This window comes from Drosophila bipectinata, chromosome 2L, assembly GCF_030179905.1.
Source record: "Drosophila bipectinata strain 14024-0381.07 chromosome 2L, DbipHiC1v2, whole genome shotgun sequence".
NCBI lineage: Eukaryota > Metazoa > Arthropoda > Insecta > Diptera > Drosophilidae > Drosophila > Drosophila bipectinata.
Window position 1 is genome coordinate 13,377,944 of NC_091736.1, and position 15,952 is coordinate 13,393,895.

Below are 15,952 nucleotides of genomic sequence, written 5' to 3' on the forward strand. Positions count from 1 at the left end.
GAGAAGCTTTTTTTAAATAGTTTAATTTATTTATTTTCAGGTATTTTTAGCTTTGAACGGACTATCGCATTAACTGGAAATATGGGACCATGTCCTGGCACAATAAAGTCACAAATTTCAGCCATTTTCCAGCGCTCCTCCTCTTGGCTTTTAGGATCCTCGCTGCCGGCATCCCTCCAAATACTGTCGTCATCTATGTCCTCCTTACGCTCGAAGAGATCTCCGGTTATGCCGACAGTCCCACCCAGTTGAGAGTTATTTACAATCACAGAAACGCAACTGAGCGTGTGCCCTGGTGTCCTCCTCACCAGTACCTCCTTATTTGAGTCCAGCGCAAGCTCCTCTGTTTCATCGCCGCCGCCAAAGTGATCCATGTAGAGGTCACGATTTGAGGCGCAAGCGCCCACTAAATGCATCCGCGCCGTCTGAAACAGATAATTGCATCCTATATGGTCAGAGTGTCCATGGGTGCAGACCACCACGTGAATGTCTTTAGCATCCAGTCCCTGTCCATGCAGAAGAGTTTGAAGATGCTCGCCGTCCCATGCTGTCATTGTGTCTACAATGACATTAGTGCCATCCCTACAACGTATCAGGGTGGAGGTGCAGTTGGCCCTCATATGCGACTCGTTGTCAGCATCCTGATAGGAGTAGCCGTCTTGGAGCACGATCACCTGGTTATGAGACGTAAGATCGCCGGTTGACATGGCAAGGGAGTGTATCTGGATAAAATGAAATTTGATTAATTAAAATAATCATTTAAAGTTTTTAAATTCTATTTAAACCGTCAAACAGCTCAAAACAGGTGCTACCTGTGCGCGGACGTAAACAAAAACAATGAGTCCAAAACCAAAACAATTCAAACAGCTGATTGATAGGAACTTCTAAAATGAACTAGTTCCCATATAAAATCATATACCCATTAAAACTACAAATATATAAAAATAATAATTTTTAAATTAGAATTTCATGCTTTACATGAATTTTGTTTACAAATTCATTTTACAAATATAACTAATTCATTAACAATTTCAAAAATGAATTAATAGTTTAAGCCGAGTTGGCAGCCCAGCTGTGGCGACCAGCTGATCGCCTGTTCTCTCACATGTTTATTGAAACGTTTTTTGTTATTATTTAACATTTTCTGAATTAAACAAAGGCCTATCTTCATGTATCTGAATTATCTTTCCCGCGCACAATGGAAATACTTTCGACATCTTCTGCAAATGCGCCATATGAGACTGGCAGGGAAGCACACAAATCTCACGGCGAGACTACCTCTTCAAGGCGTCTCTCTGCCGGCATTTCTACCAGAAGGCGGACTGCAGCGAAGACACTACAGCTTCGACAACGAAGAACCCTTGGATACTCCAGTCTCAGTGTATACTTCGAATCTGGACCCACTGCACAAGCGACTAGCTCAGGCTCAAACAAGTGACAGTGTTTTGAAGCTGATGACAAACAATGACCTGCAGCACACCCACATTGTTGGAGGGATCTCCATTTTGTGGCAGCACTATCAAAGCTTTGATCAGCCAGAAAGAAATGCTCTTACAGAGAGTCTACTACAAAGAGTATTGCCCCTGCTGGAACCCCACATAAACCAACTGGACGTGGATGAACTTAGTAGAACCTACCTGTACCTCCGAAAAATGCACATACCCAACTCCGAGGTGGCTGTCGAGGCAGTTTTAATGCGAGCGCTTCTCTTGGTAAACGACCAGGTGGATAAGGACCCCATCCCTCTGACCGCGCTCTCCCGACTGGCAGTGGGTATCAACCTGGAACGTGATTTCTTCACTCCCCTCGTTTGTAGAAATTTTGTCCACTATCTGGAGAAGCACATAGCCCAGTGCGGCAGTGAAGACCAGGTCCGATTGTTGTCCACTTGTCTATTCCAGCTGCACATGATCGTCGATGAGGAACTGCTCAACAGCTTCAAGAGAAGAGTGGTTGAATTGATAGACAGAAATGTCCTCAGCCATGAAACTCCAAAGGCTTTGCTAAAGGTGCTCCACATGCTTAATATTCCAGTGTGGTCACAGGAGCACACGCAGCTCATCAGAAAGATAATGCTGGTCCTGCAGCCTTGCATTCCCCATTTGGAGCCCGGTGACTTGAAAAGCTTGTGCCGGGCTTTTTTGCACCACCAAGAGCCGGCGGAGCTGGTGGGGCCTCTAAAGGAATCTTCAGAAAAACTCCTGAACGAGGAGGCCTCTGCAGACGCTCTATCCTGCGTTGTACCGTTTGCTACCCCGCTGGAGAGGGACAAGTATACGCAGCGCTTTCGAGAGCTCCTGGACTCTGAGGATGTCTGGCTCCTTCCCAATGCTAGTGGACACTTTTTTAGCGTTCTGCGAGCTCTGAAGATCGCCGACCTTAAGTTCTGCAACACATACTGGTCGGGTGTTGTGCGGGAGTTGGATTCGTGCGAGGAGGAGCAGACGCATCTGCGTTTCCTGAGGCACTGTCAACGGTACATGAACTTCAACAACAACCTGGGAGGAACGTATAGGCATTTCGAGGTAGAGAAGAAGCTGAGTCAGATGTGCATGACCGCCATGGAGGAGGACATATCGGGTCGGCTACCCACCAAGTTCGCACGCCTGGCCGCCTTTGTCCTGGCCTATGGGCACACCCCGTTCTCCTGGAAGAAGTTTCCCAATGTTTTGCTGAGCAAGCTACTGGCCATGGCTCCGCAACTGGACATCAATGAATGCTTTCTGCTCAGCAGGGGAATGCAGATAGCCTGCGAACTTCGGTTTCGTCAACACCTTCCATCGCTGGCGGGCATGCAACTGGCCACCATGGACAACGTACTCATCAGCTGTGCTGAGAGGCACCTGGCAACTGCCGAGGAGTGGCCGCTGAGTGCTAGTGACCTTAGCATGATTGTGCGAACCCTCAGTCATCGGAAATGTAAGCATAGACCTTGGAAGAGTATCATTAAAATATTTACTAATCTCGATCTCCACAGCCCTGAAGAACACAGTGGTCTACAACAAATCCCTGTCCTTGTACAAATCTCTGCATTGCAAGGATCTCAGTTCGAGGGTAGTTCGAGATATGGCTTACAATTTTAATGCATCCCAGTTTCTGGTTCCTGAGCTGCTGGAGTCCATGTTTGGCTACATCTCGGAGCAGCATAAGCACGTTACGGGCGATACCGTGGAAAAGGTTCTTACTTGTTCCTATAACTTGGGATATACTCCAACCTCCCTGGAGGTATTGAATCATGCATCTGAAGTGTTGCTAAGGTGAGGAGACTACAATATCCTTGACATGTCTTAAGATCTGTATTTTTACCAGGGACTTTGATCAAATGAGTGGACTGGCCATAGTCCAAGCTTGTCTAGCACTTTGCTTCTACAAATCCATACCGGAGCAGTTGATCAACAGGATATTCTGCGTGAAATTCATACAGCGCATTGAGGATGAGATACAAGTCTGCTACTCCAAGGCCACCTATCCGGAACGGGTGCTTAATCTGGTTATGCAGCTGAACCGCACGGTCTGCTTGGATCTGCCCGAGGCGAATGTTCCATGGTTTCAACAGAACTATATAGAAGCCCAAATGAGCAAAAGTAGTTATAGAATATATATATCTATATGGAGCTATATCTACTATACCTTTTCCAGAGCCCTTACAGTCTAGTACGTTTAGTAAGGATGTCAAGGACCTGCTTCAGAACTTACTCAAGGATAAAAACCATTTCCGTTGCAATCACACGACTCCCTATGGCTACCAGATAGACTTTGTGATACATTTCGATCGGGACAGGAAACCAATACCAGCGCCTCCTGTGGAGGCTACCATGTTGGATCGGATAACCAAGTAAGGATCAGCGAAGGACCCCAAATCCTCTCTATATCTTAGTCCTATTTCCAGGGTGGCCATCCTGCTCCTTAGGTTAGACTCCTTTTGTGAGAATGACCTCACAGCCTTGCGAGGACCCGAGTCCTTAAAGATGAAGCATCTGGAAATGATGGGCTACAAGGTGCTGCAGATCAACGAACACGACTGGAACTCCAAATACATGGCGGCACCAGGTGCCAAGGCCAACTATCTAAAGTGCTTGTTACAGATTTCCAACTAGTCTTTAACACTTAATCCTCTTTTAAAGTAAGTTTTTAGATTTAAGTGTTTAATAGTGATTATATTTGTACAGAATTAGTGTTTAAATTCGTTTTGTAAATAGTATTTTATATTAATTATAAAAATGCATTTAAAATGTTGAAATCTCACTTATCCTCAGTGACACACCAGTTGTAGGCATTGTTGAACATCACCTGCCAAGGGCTTTCGGTGTTCGAGGCGGGAACCTCAAAGCCGGGAGGCACATAGGGCCATTGGTACATGGAGCTGCACCGCTCTGGATGCGGCATGAGAGCCAAGTGGCGGCCATCCGGCGAGCACAGCCCGGCTATACCCTGAGGACTACCATTCGGATTCATGGGGTAGAGTTCCGTAGGTTCGCCCTGGTCGTTTACATATTGCAAGGTGACCAATCGCTCCGACTGGAGAGTTTCAATGAGGCTCTCGTCCCGGAAGGCAAAGCGTCCTTCGCCATGGGCCACCCAACAGCCCAGGACCTGGTCATCCATGTTTCCCAGCATAATCGAGCGGTTAGGTGGAATTCTAACAGTGGACCAGCGGCATTCGAATCTCTGGGAGCGATTGTGGAGCAAAGCCAAGTCAGGATCCGTTCCCATTTGGGTTTTGGGGTTTCCAACGAAACCAATCAGGGTCATTAGTTGGCATCCGTTGCAAATGCCGAGGGAGAAAACGTCCTGGCGTTTCTTAAAGGCCTCAAACTGGCTCTTCAGGCTCTGGCTGTGGAGGATGTTGGCTGCCCAGCCCTTTGCCGATCCCAAGGTGTCTGCATAGCTGAAGCCTCCGGGAAAGATCAGTCCTTGGTATTGGGATAGTGTGGTGGAGCCTTTCAAAAAAGAATATAAGTCCTATTAATCCTACAGGATAATAAATATGCACTTACCCTTCAAAAGATCGGACATGGTCACGTCGTGGACCTCGAAGTTAGCCCTGAGGAGGCAGGCCATCATCTCGCGCTCACTGTTGACGCCCTCCTCCCGCAGTACGGCCACGCGAACGGGCACCGAGGACCGCTTGAGGGTAAGCTCCGCTTGAAGGTTAGCAGGTCCCTTGTACTGGGGAGCCTGGCGGAATTCTAGACTGTCATACTCCGCCTGGGCGCACTCCTCGTTGGCCTGCAATTTCTCCAACTCATAGCTGGTTCGCTCCCACTGCTTGTACAGCTGACGAACGGGAAGGTCCAAAAGGGTGGACTTGCCCGACTTGACAACGAAGCGGGAGCCAAGTCCAAATCCAGTTGTCGCACCCAACTGGTAGGTGGGCACTCCAGCATCGCTGTACATCGACCTGACTCGTGGCAAATCCGACTCCAGGAGCTCCACCACCCATCCGCATTCCTCGGCAAAGAGGAGCGCCAGCTCAGGGCGTCCAATCTTTTCCACGGACGCATCGTAATGCTTCAGCTTGGCCAGAGGCACCGCCAAGTCCACTTCGAGACCACTTAATCCGCCGATAGCCATCTCCACGAGGCAAACGAGAAGACCTCCGTCGCTGACATCGTGGCCGGCCCGGAGCACCTCTTCTCCCAGCAGGGTTTGGGTTACGGCGAAGGCCTTAGCCAGCCGGTCGGTTCTCAGCAGGTTTGGTGACTCCTTGCCCTGCTGAGCGTAGGCCTGGGCCAGCGCAGAGCCGCCAAGGCGAAGCTTATCCTCCAAATGAATCCAAAGCAGGACGGTTTTGGAGCCTGAGGCAGGTCCTTTTAGGTCAGGAGTAACCTTTAGTCGCACGTCCGGACACGGAGCGTATGTGGAGATGACCAGAGTACCCGGGGACTTGATGGTCTCTTTGCCCACCTTTGCAGCCATGGATAGAGAGTCTTTTCCTCCGTCGATGGCTATGTGCAGCTCCTCCAGGACGCTGCAGAGCTCCTTGCACGCATCGTACATCTTAGCTCCCTCCCCCGGTAACTTGGCGGCCCACATCCAGTTGCCGGAGCACTTGACGTCTGCCAATTCGGTGATCTTGACAAAGACGAGGTTGCTGATCGCCTCCGCCACGCACATCCTAGCCATGGCAGCGGGATCAAGAAGACCCTTCAGCGGCTGAGTGCCAATAGAAGTGGCGATGCCGGCGTTGGTAAAATGCGAGACGGTGGTCAGGGCGTAGTCTGCCAAGGGAGCCTGCAGCGGACCGACGCACTGTTGCTGCGCGATGAGTCCTCCGACGCAGCGATCCACCTTGTTGGTAAGGAAGCGTTTACTGCCCACAGCCACCAAGCTTAGAACGCGCTCCAGGGCATTATCCAAGCGGATGTCTTTTGGAAACTCCAAATCCTTCAGAGGCGTCACCTCTCTGGTCAGCTCATAAGTTCTTTTTGGCATATCGCCCAAGACGTACTTCAGATCCAGGCTGAATGGAGCAGTTTTCCCGCTGGTACTGACGGACAGAGCCTTCTCCAGATCCTTGGGTGCAGCCTCCTCCAGAAGGGTAACTTTTCCGTCGCCAGTTACCACTCCCACAAAGCTGATGGGGCATCGTTCGCGTTCACAGATCCTTTCCAGAACATCTCGATCTTCAGCCTTGCAGAGAATAGCGTTGTTCTCCTGGTACTCAGCACCCCACAGCTCCAGGGCAGTGATAGTGGGATCACCCAGTTGAAACTCTTTCGAGAAAATCAAAGCTCCGGCGAAGCCAGGCTCCACTAGCTCCTTGAGCACGTTTCCATTGCCGCCGGCGCCCTGATCGTGAATGGCCAAAATGGGATTCTTATCGCCCAGTTCGAGGCAGGCCCGTACCATCCGATTGAGCTTGTTTTCCATCTCAGCATCGCCTCGCTGTACTGCATTGAAGTCCAGCTCGGCGTCTCCAGAGCCTTGGACTTCCACGGAACTGGCAGCACCGCCGCCTACACCAATCCTATACACTGGACCTCCAATCTTGGCAAGGAGGTAGCCGCGAACCGGCGGCAGTTTCTCCCGCATGGTTGCCGGCATGGTACCCAGACCGCCGCTGAACATGATTGGCTTTACGAATTCGTTACGCTGGCTGGGATCTGCCACGTTTCTAAGGCCGTAGGACAGGGCAAAGCCGGAGATCACCGGCTCGCCGAACTTGTTGCCGTAGTCCGAGGCGCCGTTGCTGGCCTCGATCAGCACCTGCAGTGGAGGAGCAAAGGTCGAAGGGTACTGGCAGTCCGAAGGTTCATAAGGCTGATTGTAACCTAAGATTAGGACATCAATAGATTAGTTTGCAACATTTTAGTGGTTCCACCTACCTGGAATGTGAAGAGCGCCAACGCAGTAACCTGCTGTGCCAGCGATAGGAACGCCTCCTCTTCCAACGCCCTGGACGTCACGCAATCGTCCACCGGTACCGGTGGTGGCACCGCTAAATGGCGCCACTGCAGTGGGCATATTATGAGTCTCAGCCGTGAAGATGAGGTCAGACTCCAATCTACCCAGACTTACTGGACCAGGAGCCACCACGGAGGACGGCACTATGGCATCGTACTTGAATCCCCGCATGGCGCTACTGTTGTCGCTGAACTTTATGGTGTTGTTCGGATTCGTGTGGGCTTGCGTGTCCATGATCATTCGGATGAGGGATTTGGGCTGCTCCTCCCCGTCGATAACCATGCGGCCACGGAAGAACCAATGCCGGGAGTGCTCGCTGTTGCTCTGAGCGCAGTCGAACAGCTCAACGGTGGTGGGGTTGCGTCCCAGGGTCTTGGCGAAGAGTTCGTAATAGTACTCGAGGTCAAAGTCAGTGAATGCAAGACCCAGTTCCTTGTTGACACGCTCCAAGGCAGCCGGTCCTTCCTCCAGGATAGGAACAAAGTGCCAGTCCGCCTGACGCGAGGGCAGCTGCTCATCGAAACTAGCCTTTGGCAAGTTCTCCGACGTGTAGAGGCACTGCGTCATGCGATCACCCAGGAGAGGGAAAAATTTCGAGGGATCCCGGGCTACCGAGTCCCCAGCGAAGGTCAGAAGGTAGCGGTTGGAGGTTTCCATGCGCCGAACCTCGGAGTAACCCAGGTTGTGGAAGATGTTGACACAGTTGGTGGAGTAGGGCGTGGAAAAGTTGAAACGTGGTCCAACCTCCAGAAGGAGTTGACGAGGACCCTCCGAGCGGAGGACGGTTTCCTTGGTCAGACTCTGGCCACTGCTCATGGGATGTTTCACAAGCCAGACAAGAAGATCGTCCAGCGCCACAGAGTGCTCTGCCTGGCCGTTATACTCCAGGTGATAGCACCGCTCCAGACGAACCGAGACCACACTGCTGTCTTCAGCCTGGAGGCGACGCAGCACGGACTGCTCCTCGGCCGCATCGTGGGCCTGCACGTCGTAGTACCGTAGGATTACCATGTCGTCGTCGTTCTGTAAAAAACCAAATACTTGAGAGAAATACGTGTGGGGTCTTTGGTGGTTGAATCGCGACTGATCTGGGGCCGGTGTAAAGCCGTTGACAACCGAAAGGCCAAAGCCCACGTTATCAAGTAGCACCTCCAGCACAACCACAACCGCGGATCAGGTTACTGCCAATCAGATCGGATGCACTGAAGGCGCAGCCTCTGCCGTCACAACTTGTTTTTGTTTCTGCCAGCCCCCCAAACTGATAACTGATAAGGCCAGCGTAAACATATTTTTTTACAGAATGGAAAAAAAACAGGAGGAGCCGCCAATTGGCACAACTAACCCGAATGGAAGAACTAGTCTGTGGCGCACGTGTGAGGGAGCTGAGATCGGCAGACTTTGGGGCTTCATAATTTCGTTAATTCCCGCTTATACCGCTAGAGTCTGGTCACTCTAAGAAATTAAGCTTTTTTACCACCTGTTGATTGCCTTAAAAGAAATCAATTATAAATAAATGCATTTAAATAGCAAATAACACTTGATTGGCTTATATTTTATTTTAATTTACTTTAATTCTTTATTTTAATATATGATGTATATGAATATATGAATATGATATGAATTGCCCATTTGAATTGCCCGCCAAATCAGCTTGTTTTGGATACTCTTATACTTATACTAATCGAAGAGCTTTTTATTTTGCTTTTGTAGGAGACGGCACGTGGGTCGTGCCTTTCCGCGTCGTGCTCAGCCCCCCTTCCAACGACCCATGGCAACAGCAACAAAATCAATGTCTGTGTCATGACGCTTGCGAAAATAATCAACCATGAGCACTTGCATTCCGTCTTTTAGAATTTAATTCAGACACACACACACTGTCGAACTTTAAGATTACAGCAACAGAAATAGTAAGTCAGGAGACGCTGCCAAGAGCGCACTACCTGCTTAATTGATAAAAATAAAACAATTTAGAAGGCTCTTAGGCATATGTAGTTGTCGTTTTATTGTTGCTCTTTTCGATCTTGGCTTGCCGCGGCATTCTACGGTTACATTATCTGTGTATTGCGTAATTATTCATCTCGATCTGACTGATTAAATAAGCGCCCAGCATTATTAGGCGAGTTCCTTCCGAAACTGTTCCCCGAAAAATGGACTAGCTTCTTGGCCAAATAGGATAACTCCAGTTAGGGTTGATGGCCAAACAGATGGAAGGGACTTGATAGAAAATATATGCAAAGATTTAAGGGAGGGTAATGGATGCTGCCACTTGTGTGTGCTAGTTGTCGATCTGCCATTCATCATACTTGTACTACAACGGCGGTCCTAGCGCCATCTAATAATAATTCACTATTTAACAGCCTTGCGCGGCCCGCACCTACACCTTGCCGCTCCGTAGCCCGCCTACGTTATGTGCATTGCTTTCGCCGCCTTTGCAGCCTGCGTGCTAATCTCATCCATGCTCTTGCGGGCGCTCTCGGTGACCTCGTCAATCGAGCGCCGTGTACTGTGTAAGAGTTCATCCGTCCCCCGGGCTATGCCCTGGACTTCTGTGTTGATCAGGCCAATGACCCATTCAAGGCCCTGCCGGCCCTTGCCCGCATTTGAACTGATGGTGGAGGTGAGCAAATCCTCCATATAGTGTGACAGCGGAACGCCGTACACGGTCACAGTAGCTTCCTGCTTCAGCAGCGTCTTGGTGGCGTCCGCTGGATGGGGTTCGTAATAGAGAACTTCGTCCACGCTGATGTTGCGGCAAAATGTGAGATTGTTCGTCTTTAGAACCATTTGCTTGCGTTCAGGGTCCACGATGGACCGCTCACTGGCAAAGCAGGTTTTGGCTGTTCCGATTAGCGCGTGAGTCCACTTGGGGAAGTACCACTTGGACTGCACTAGGCGGTGCGTATGCAGCACGCCGTTCTCCACCCGCCGTTCGACCACGTCCGTGCCAATGATGGAGGGTGTCATCGGATTGGGGTACTTGCGCCACGCAGCCTGCGTGACCGTTTCCCACGGGTGGTTGAATATGTGCTCCGACGTCCAGATTTTCATTATGCAAGCGCTGTTTTCGTCACTGTTCGGTCGGGGGTCTGTCCTGAGTCACAACCGAGTCGAGGTAAACCTGTGGAACGACGAGTGGAGAAGGCGAAACGAGATAGTGTGTTAGTGCGGTTCACGAGGACGAATTTTGAAGGGAAAGTCTGAATTATTGGATATTTCAGAGCAAGTTACGAGAGCTGACCTTTACTCGTGTGTTGTTCCTGGTGGTTCTAGTGATGGCCTGAACGCGATAACGCAAGTTATCGACGGGCCTAACCACGCTGGTGTGTGCACACTGACAGACGATAACTGAAACTTCAGGATTTGTGTTTCAATCTTATTTTATTTTCCATTTATTATTATTGATATTTTAACGCAATATTTGACAGTTATTTGACTGCCTGCAAAAAGAATACATGATGATTTTACTCTGCCCCAAAGGTACGCTGGTACTTTTCGTAGGGCTGCTTGTCCATTCGCTGAAGGCGTTCCTCCAAATATTCTCGGAATCGTCGCATCCCCGCGGCGTCGTCGGTTATGAGCGCCTTCTCCTCCTCAATGATTTCTCTTAGTACCGCCTCATCGGTCGCCCCCGAGCGCTGGAAGGCCTTCTCCAGACGAGCTGCGATTTGACTGGCAATCTTGTCGCTTTCATAATCCATTATTTTGGCCAATGCCTTGGCAGGTGTTCGACGCGGTTTTTGGAAGTTGGGTAGTTGAATGTCTTGTTCCCGCGGCAATTCCCAATTTTTGGGGGCGCCGTTCCGCATCTGGGCCTCCCCATTTGAAGATTCTGGCTGGTCAATGAATTCCGACAATGAAGGCTCGTCGGAATTGGTTTCGGCATGTGCTGTGTTGTTCTGGAAGTTTGTTAGGTGGAAAGTGCCATTGGTGTCGTAGAACTTGTAGCCCAGCATCTCCAGGGCTATTTCTGTGAGTAAATATGACATTTTTATCAGCCAGCACCATCCATCCAGCAAGTGAAACAAAAACAGTATGGCTTTATCTCTGGTAAACAAATCCAAAAACGCATTTTAAGTGTGGTAACACTGGCATCAGCTGTTTTCGAAAGATTTATTTTTCGCACCTTTCTACCTGCAACACAATAAAACTATAAAAAAGGGAATCAGGGCCACTTATTTATACATCGGATGTAGTCCAAGACCGTGCGCCAACATGAAGATTAACGAAAAAAATTTGTACGTGTTCGCCAAGACGCCGCCCTACGACATGGAAGGTTTGTTGCTCCGTCACCATCACTGTTGTCATCTCAATTAATCACCGAATTATGCTTTAGGCTTCCTTAACAAGCGGGGCGAGGTCAACAAGGCCTTTCAGCGGCGCTACTTTGTTCTGAAGGGTAACCTCCTGTTCTATTTCGAGTCGCGGATGGATAAGGAGCCCCTCGGTCTGATCATTGTCGAGGGTTGCACCATTGAATTGTCCAACGAAGTGGAGCACTATTGCTTCGAGATCGCCTTCAACGGCAATCGCACGTACATTCTCTCCGCTGAAAACCAGGAGAGCATGGAGGCGTGGATGAAGGCTCTTACCTGCGCTGGCTACGAGTACAAACGGATTGTCGTGGCTGAGCTCCAGCGACAGCTCCTCGAAATCGAACAGTCCAAAAACAGTAAGAAGATAGAAACGCAGCTCTTTAATTCATTGTATAATAATTCATCATCACATTTAGAAATGCTTAGCCACTCAAAAGTTGGCGCTCAAAATCAAATGGAGGGATCCAAACCTATGCCTCCGCCAAGAAGGAATCCCTTCAATAGGCCAGCTCCCCCGTTACCGGATATGCCATTTAGCAATGTACACTTTGGATCCAGCACAGCGAGATCGCAGCAGGAAAAGACCTCCATCCTCAACAAAGGTACACGCTCTGCGGCAAAAGTCCGCGAAAGCTGTTTTTCCCCTTAAAACTTTGGATTATCATCAACCCAATCTTAGCTTAACGTAGAGTACGAACGAAAGTCCATCATCATTGTGTGACTGTGCCTGGGCGAAATTAGTCTCTCTTTGTCGACATGCCCCTTAACGAACTATTCGCCAAAATGTGTTGTTTGTTGCCAAAGCAAGGATACAAGCTCTTTCCACTTCCAGATGCCAACGGAAACGGTACTCCGCATGGTACGCCCAAAGCAACACGGCGCCCTCCGCCTGCCCACCATGGTACCAGCATCTTTTATCCGGAACCAAGTGATCCGGTAACCTCAGTATTACCTCGAGTTCCACGCCGTACCAAATGCTCTGAGCAACAACGAAAGCGGACACTGGAGGAGTTCATCCGGATCCATGAACGCTTCCGGCAGGAACTTATGCCCGATGTGACTGATTATCGAGAGCGCCAAGTCCAGCCCCTTATAAGGTTTTAAAAAATCAGCCAATTCAAAATTATTCTAAATCAACATAAAAGTTCTTTAAATAAAATGTATTATTTCAAAACCAAATTGTGGAATCTGTAATTTATAGGCCGTGCTTACTGTAGTTTCTTATTTTTCAACATTGTTTTGGAAAATTGTACAACACTGATTTTAAAAACAGTTTTTCTCACGTTTACCAACACGATTCCAGGTGTCCGATTGGACTCAGTTCTTCAAACCTTAATTTTGATAGTTTCCGGCAAAGAGCTACAATTATCAATTAAAAAGTAAGTCTAAGTTGAGAATACTATATGGAAAGCTTAAAAAGAAAGTAGTTCTTGAAAGTGGCTTCGATTTGAGAGTGAAACTCTATGGATTGAAATGTTGGGAAATGCGTCTTTGTATTTGTGAAGTGACGCTACTTTTAATTTTCGCGTCCAGTTTGAAGCTGAGGTGGTAGCTGACTGCTTAATAAGCTCAGAAGTTTATATTTCGTAGTCAAAACTATTTGACCTTCCCAAGTGTGTATTTATTGAGTAATCCATGAATAGAATTAAGAAAAAAAAACAGCCTAGCGTCGGTTCTGCGGCAGCGGCTTTCATTTTGTTTTCTTGCAAAAACCACCACTCAAACAGGGGACACACCGACGACATACACAAACAGACAACACCACCACCATCACCACCACCACCACCGCCGAGCGGGAGAGCGAAGCGGCTTGTGCGTTACGCTTTGCTGCGTACAAATTCTGGTTTTGGTTCTCAGACTCCCATTTCATTTCAGCAGAGCAAAACATACCCGGTCGAAGCAGCAGCAGCCCAGCACCAATAATCGAAACAAAAATGTCGGCTAAACGTAAGGCAGGTGGAAATGGAGCCGGACCCAACAAGCGGCGCCCCAAGAAGAAGGAGTCCGACTACGAGGACGACTTCAGTGATGACTCCGATGATGATGCCGCACAGCAGGCTGCCGCCGCTAATCAAATGGAGGTTCTCATCCCCCATGACGACCTTGATCCACCCAGCAAGCTGCCCGAGGACCTTCTGGCTTCTTTGGAAAAGACACCGGGACAGTTGTTGTTGGCTGGAATGGTCACCTGGGACTTGACCGGCAAGCGAGATCGCAAAAACGTCACAAAAGTGCGTCCAAATCTATACAGTTTCCATCGGTTCACGGATGAAAAGGTAAGTCACTCCTTGGGCTTCTATATGTGTGATCTATATGTGCTTCTCTTGCGCAGTATCGTTATGTGGCCAGCGGTCCAAGTGCTGCTCATACCATTCTTATCAATATGGACCGTAAGGCGATGGGCTTTGGACGGAATCCAAGCGGTCAGTTGGGTCTTAGCCAGGACATCAAGCTGGTGGAGAAGCCTACGATCATACCGGCTTTGGAGCAGGAGAACGTGGTGCAGGCGGCCGTCGGGCGACACCACACACTCTTCCTCACCGACACAGGCACCGTGTACGCCTGCGGTGAAAACAAGTCGGGACAATGCGGCGTGGGTAACACTCACGCGAACATCTACACTCCGACTCCAATCAATTACCGTGGCCCACCCATCATTCGGATCGGATGCGGTGCTGAGTTCTCAGTCATCCTGGACATCAAGGGCAATCTTCACACCTTCGGGTTGCCGGAATACGGCCAACTTGGTCACAACACGGATGCCAAGTACTTTGTAAACGCCAACAAACTGTCATTCCACTTCGAGACATCGCCCAAGAAGGTTGTTCTCTACATTGAGAAGAGCAAGGAAGGCCATGTCACGCCCGTAGACGGTGTCCAGATAGTCGACTTTGCCTGCGGAAATAACCATACGGTAAGAGGTACAACATACTATATTTTCCGATTTCTTATCTGCTTTTATTTACTTTTCAGGTGGCCATTGACTCCAAGAAGCGGGTATACAGCTGGGGCTTTGGTGGATTTGGGCGCCTTGGCCACGCCGAGCCCAAGGACGAGATGGTGCCGCGTCTCATGAAATTCTACGATGCTCAAGGCCGCGGCGGTCGCAGTGTCTTCTGTGGCTCCACATTCAGTCTGGTTGTCAACGAGCTCGGCCTACTGTTTCTGTTTGGTCAGAATAAGAAGACAGGAGAAGCCAATATGTATCCGAAGCCTGTTCAGGACCTATCCGGGTGGAACATTACCGATATTGGTTGCGCCAATACCTCGATAGTGATTTCGGCCGATGATACACTGATTGCCTGGGGCGCTTCGCCCACATTTGGCGAGTTGGGAATCGGCGAGTTCCAGAAGTCCTCAACGGTGCCCAAGGAGGTGCCAAAGATGGATGGCATTAAGATACCTCAGGTGACCATGGGTTATTCACACACAGCGCTGCTTGTAGACACCACCCATGAGGCTACCAAGCAAAAGTACGACAAGTTGTCCGAATACACTATTGATGATTAAGAGGGCTTTCCCAAAAGTGGCAATATGCTGCTTTAATGTATACCGCTGCCAACTACAATACTGCTCCAAGTGGGTTACCGAACCAGAACTACCACACTATCAGAAACTCTGAGAACTGATCGATGAAACTATGCTGCTGCTACTTATCGAAGTCGAAAAACACAAACGCACCCATCAAATTTTATGAAATAAGTTGAAAGTTTTTAGCTACCTTATTCTCGATATTTATACTATACGATAATCTCAGATTTTGCTTCAATCTTTAATTTATTCTCATAACTGTAATTGATTCCATTTTGATTCATCTTTCCCTTCTCGTTTTTATTTATTGTCGCCCACCTTTAATTTTACAAATGTACTCACAAATCCAATGTTCATTTATTTTTATTTGTTTAATGTACAAGAAACAAGTTCAGTATTCTTTTTTTGAACAGTGTGAGAAAAACAAAATAAACTACAAATATAAAAAAAACAATACTTAACGAATTAAGAGCATAGGTGCAAATCTAAAGTATACCATGGAAGAAATCCAAACAGTTGCAACTATTAACAAGTACATCATGCATTTTAACTATATACAAATGAATATTTAAATAAAAGTTAGTATTTAGAAAAAAAGTCTTGAATTTTATTAATAAGAGGGGATATTTTTAAAAATTTGTATTCTTAGTTTTAAAAAGTAAAAAGATACATTCAGAAGTTATCCAAGTACAACCGGAAAT

The 15,952-nt window shown here is 48.4% G+C and overlaps 7 protein-coding genes across 8 annotated transcripts; 3 read left to right on the plus strand and 4 right to left on the minus strand.

Moving 5' to 3' along the window:
- Positions 1–26: 26 nt before the first annotated feature.
- Positions 27–850, minus strand: LOC108125342 (metallo-beta-lactamase domain-containing protein 1). The gene is made up of 2 exons (XM_017241473.3): positions 786–850; positions 27–722 (listed from the first exon to the last, which is right to left on the minus strand). The coding sequence occupies exon 2, from the start codon at positions 705–707 to the stop codon at positions 27–29; it is 681 nt and encodes a 226-aa protein (XP_017096962.2). The 5' UTR covers positions 708–722; positions 786–850.
- A 236-nt stretch (positions 851–1,086) lies between these two features.
- LOC108125418 (FAST kinase domain-containing protein 1, mitochondrial) lies at positions 1,087–4,098 on the plus strand. Its single transcript, XM_017241609.3, has 5 exons — positions 1,087–2,919; positions 2,978–3,257; positions 3,310–3,584; positions 3,640–3,835; positions 3,890–4,098. The coding sequence occupies exons 1-5, from the start codon at positions 1,170–1,172 to the stop codon at positions 4,095–4,097; spliced, it is 2,709 nt and encodes a 902-aa protein (XP_017097098.2). The 5' UTR covers positions 1,087–1,169; the 3' UTR covers position 4,098.
- Positions 4,099–4,124: 26 nt separating this feature from the next.
- On the minus strand, positions 4,125–8,845 carry Pfas (phosphoribosylformylglycinamidine synthase). Its single transcript, XM_017241608.3, has 4 exons — positions 8,750–8,845; positions 7,329–8,430; positions 4,998–7,274; positions 4,125–4,940 (listed from the first exon to the last, which is right to left on the minus strand). The coding sequence occupies exons 2-4, from the start codon at positions 8,416–8,418 to the stop codon at positions 4,243–4,245; spliced, it is 4,065 nt and encodes a 1,354-aa protein (XP_017097097.2). The 5' UTR covers positions 8,419–8,430; positions 8,750–8,845; the 3' UTR covers positions 4,125–4,242.
- Positions 8,846–9,385: 540 nt separating this feature from the next.
- Positions 9,386–10,798, minus strand: slmo (PRELI domain containing slowmo). The gene is made up of 2 exons (XM_017241614.3): positions 10,646–10,798; positions 9,386–10,525 (listed from the first exon to the last, which is right to left on the minus strand). The coding sequence occupies exon 2, from the start codon at positions 10,453–10,455 to the stop codon at positions 9,808–9,810; it is 648 nt and encodes a 215-aa protein (XP_017097103.1). The 5' UTR covers positions 10,456–10,525; positions 10,646–10,798; the 3' UTR covers positions 9,386–9,807.
- LOC108125423 (uncharacterized) lies at positions 10,767–11,453 on the minus strand. The gene has a single exon (XM_017241615.3). The coding sequence runs from the start codon at positions 11,391–11,393 to the stop codon at positions 10,869–10,871; it is 525 nt and encodes a 174-aa protein (XP_017097104.3). The 5' UTR covers positions 11,394–11,453; the 3' UTR covers positions 10,767–10,868.
- Positions 11,454–11,475: 22 nt separating this feature from the next.
- IPIP (Inositol phosphatase interacting protein) lies at positions 11,476–12,899 on the plus strand. The gene is made up of 4 exons (XM_017241612.3): positions 11,476–11,680; positions 11,741–12,076; positions 12,137–12,322; positions 12,553–12,899. The coding sequence occupies exons 1-4, from the start codon at positions 11,620–11,622 to the stop codon at positions 12,822–12,824; spliced, it is 855 nt and encodes a 284-aa protein (XP_017097101.2). The 5' UTR covers positions 11,476–11,619; the 3' UTR covers positions 12,825–12,899.
- Positions 12,900–12,989: 90 nt separating this feature from the next.
- LOC108125419 (protein RCC2 homolog) lies at positions 12,990–15,848 on the plus strand. 2 transcript variants are annotated; one of them, XM_017241610.3, is made up of 4 exons: positions 12,990–13,099; positions 13,596–13,996; positions 14,053–14,634; positions 14,694–15,848. In XM_017241610.3, the coding sequence occupies exons 2-4, from the start codon at positions 13,655–13,657 to the stop codon at positions 15,228–15,230; spliced, it is 1,461 nt and encodes a 486-aa protein (XP_017097099.1). In that variant the 5' UTR covers positions 12,990–13,099; positions 13,596–13,654; the 3' UTR covers positions 15,231–15,848. The 2 variants fall into 2 exon arrangements, with proteins under 2 accessions (XP_017097099.1, XP_017097100.1); XM_017241611.3 differs by having other exon boundaries at positions 13,006–13,099; positions 13,599–13,996.
- The last annotated feature ends 104 nt before the right edge of the window (positions 15,849–15,952 follow it).

What these genes read in the sequence shown, in the direction of transcription:
- Pfas (XM_017241608.3), bottom strand. Translation starts at nt 8,418, where the DNA reads ATGGTAATCCTACGGTACTACGACGTGCAGGCCCACGATGCGGCCGAG. An exon ending in TGGCGCTCTTCACATTCCAG is followed by an intron (nt 7,275 to 7,328) that starts GTAGGTGGAACC and finishes TCCTAATCTTAG; the next exon opens with GTTACAATCAGCCTTATGAA. An exon ending in CATGTCCGATCTTTTGAAGG is followed by an intron (nt 4,941 to 4,997) that starts GTAAGTGCATAT and finishes CTTTTTTGAAAG; the next exon opens with GCTCCACCACACTATCCCAA.
- LOC108125342 (XM_017241473.3), bottom strand. Translation starts at nt 707, where the DNA reads ATGTCAACCGGCGATCTTACGTCTCATAACCAGGTGATCGTGCTCCAA.
- LOC108125419 (XM_017241610.3), top strand. Translation starts at nt 13,655, where the DNA reads ATGTCGGCTAAACGTAAGGCAGGTGGAAATGGAGCCGGACCCAACAAG. An exon ending in ATCGGTTCACGGATGAAAAG is followed by an intron (nt 13,997 to 14,052) that starts GTAAGTCACTCC and finishes TCTCTTGCGCAG; the next exon opens with TATCGTTATGTGGCCAGCGG. An exon ending in CCTGCGGAAATAACCATACG is followed by an intron (nt 14,635 to 14,693) that starts GTAAGAGGTACA and finishes TTTACTTTTCAG; the next exon opens with GTGGCCATTGACTCCAAGAA.
- LOC108125418 (XM_017241609.3), top strand. Translation starts at nt 1,170, where the DNA reads ATGTATCTGAATTATCTTTCCCGCGCACAATGGAAATACTTTCGACAT. An exon ending in AACCCTCAGTCATCGGAAAT is followed by an intron (nt 2,920 to 2,977) that starts GTAAGCATAGAC and finishes CGATCTCCACAG; the next exon opens with CCCTGAAGAACACAGTGGTC. An exon ending in AGAAGCCCAAATGAGCAAAA is followed by an intron (nt 3,585 to 3,639) that starts GTAGTTATAGAA and finishes TACCTTTTCCAG; the next exon opens with AGCCCTTACAGTCTAGTACG.
- slmo (XM_017241614.3), bottom strand. Translation starts at nt 10,455, where the DNA reads ATGAAAATCTGGACGTCGGAGCACATATTCAACCACCCGTGGGAAACG.
- LOC108125423 (XM_017241615.3), bottom strand. Translation starts at nt 11,393, where the DNA reads ATGTCATATTTACTCACAGAAATAGCCCTGGAGATGCTGGGCTACAAG.
- IPIP (XM_017241612.3), top strand. Translation starts at nt 11,620, where the DNA reads ATGAAGATTAACGAAAAAAATTTGTACGTGTTCGCCAAGACGCCGCCC. An exon ending in GCCGCCCTACGACATGGAAG is followed by an intron (nt 11,681 to 11,740) that starts GTTTGTTGCTCC and finishes ATTATGCTTTAG; the next exon opens with GCTTCCTTAACAAGCGGGGC. An exon ending in AATCGAACAGTCCAAAAACA is followed by an intron (nt 12,077 to 12,136) that starts GTAAGAAGATAG and finishes CATCACATTTAG; the next exon opens with AAATGCTTAGCCACTCAAAA.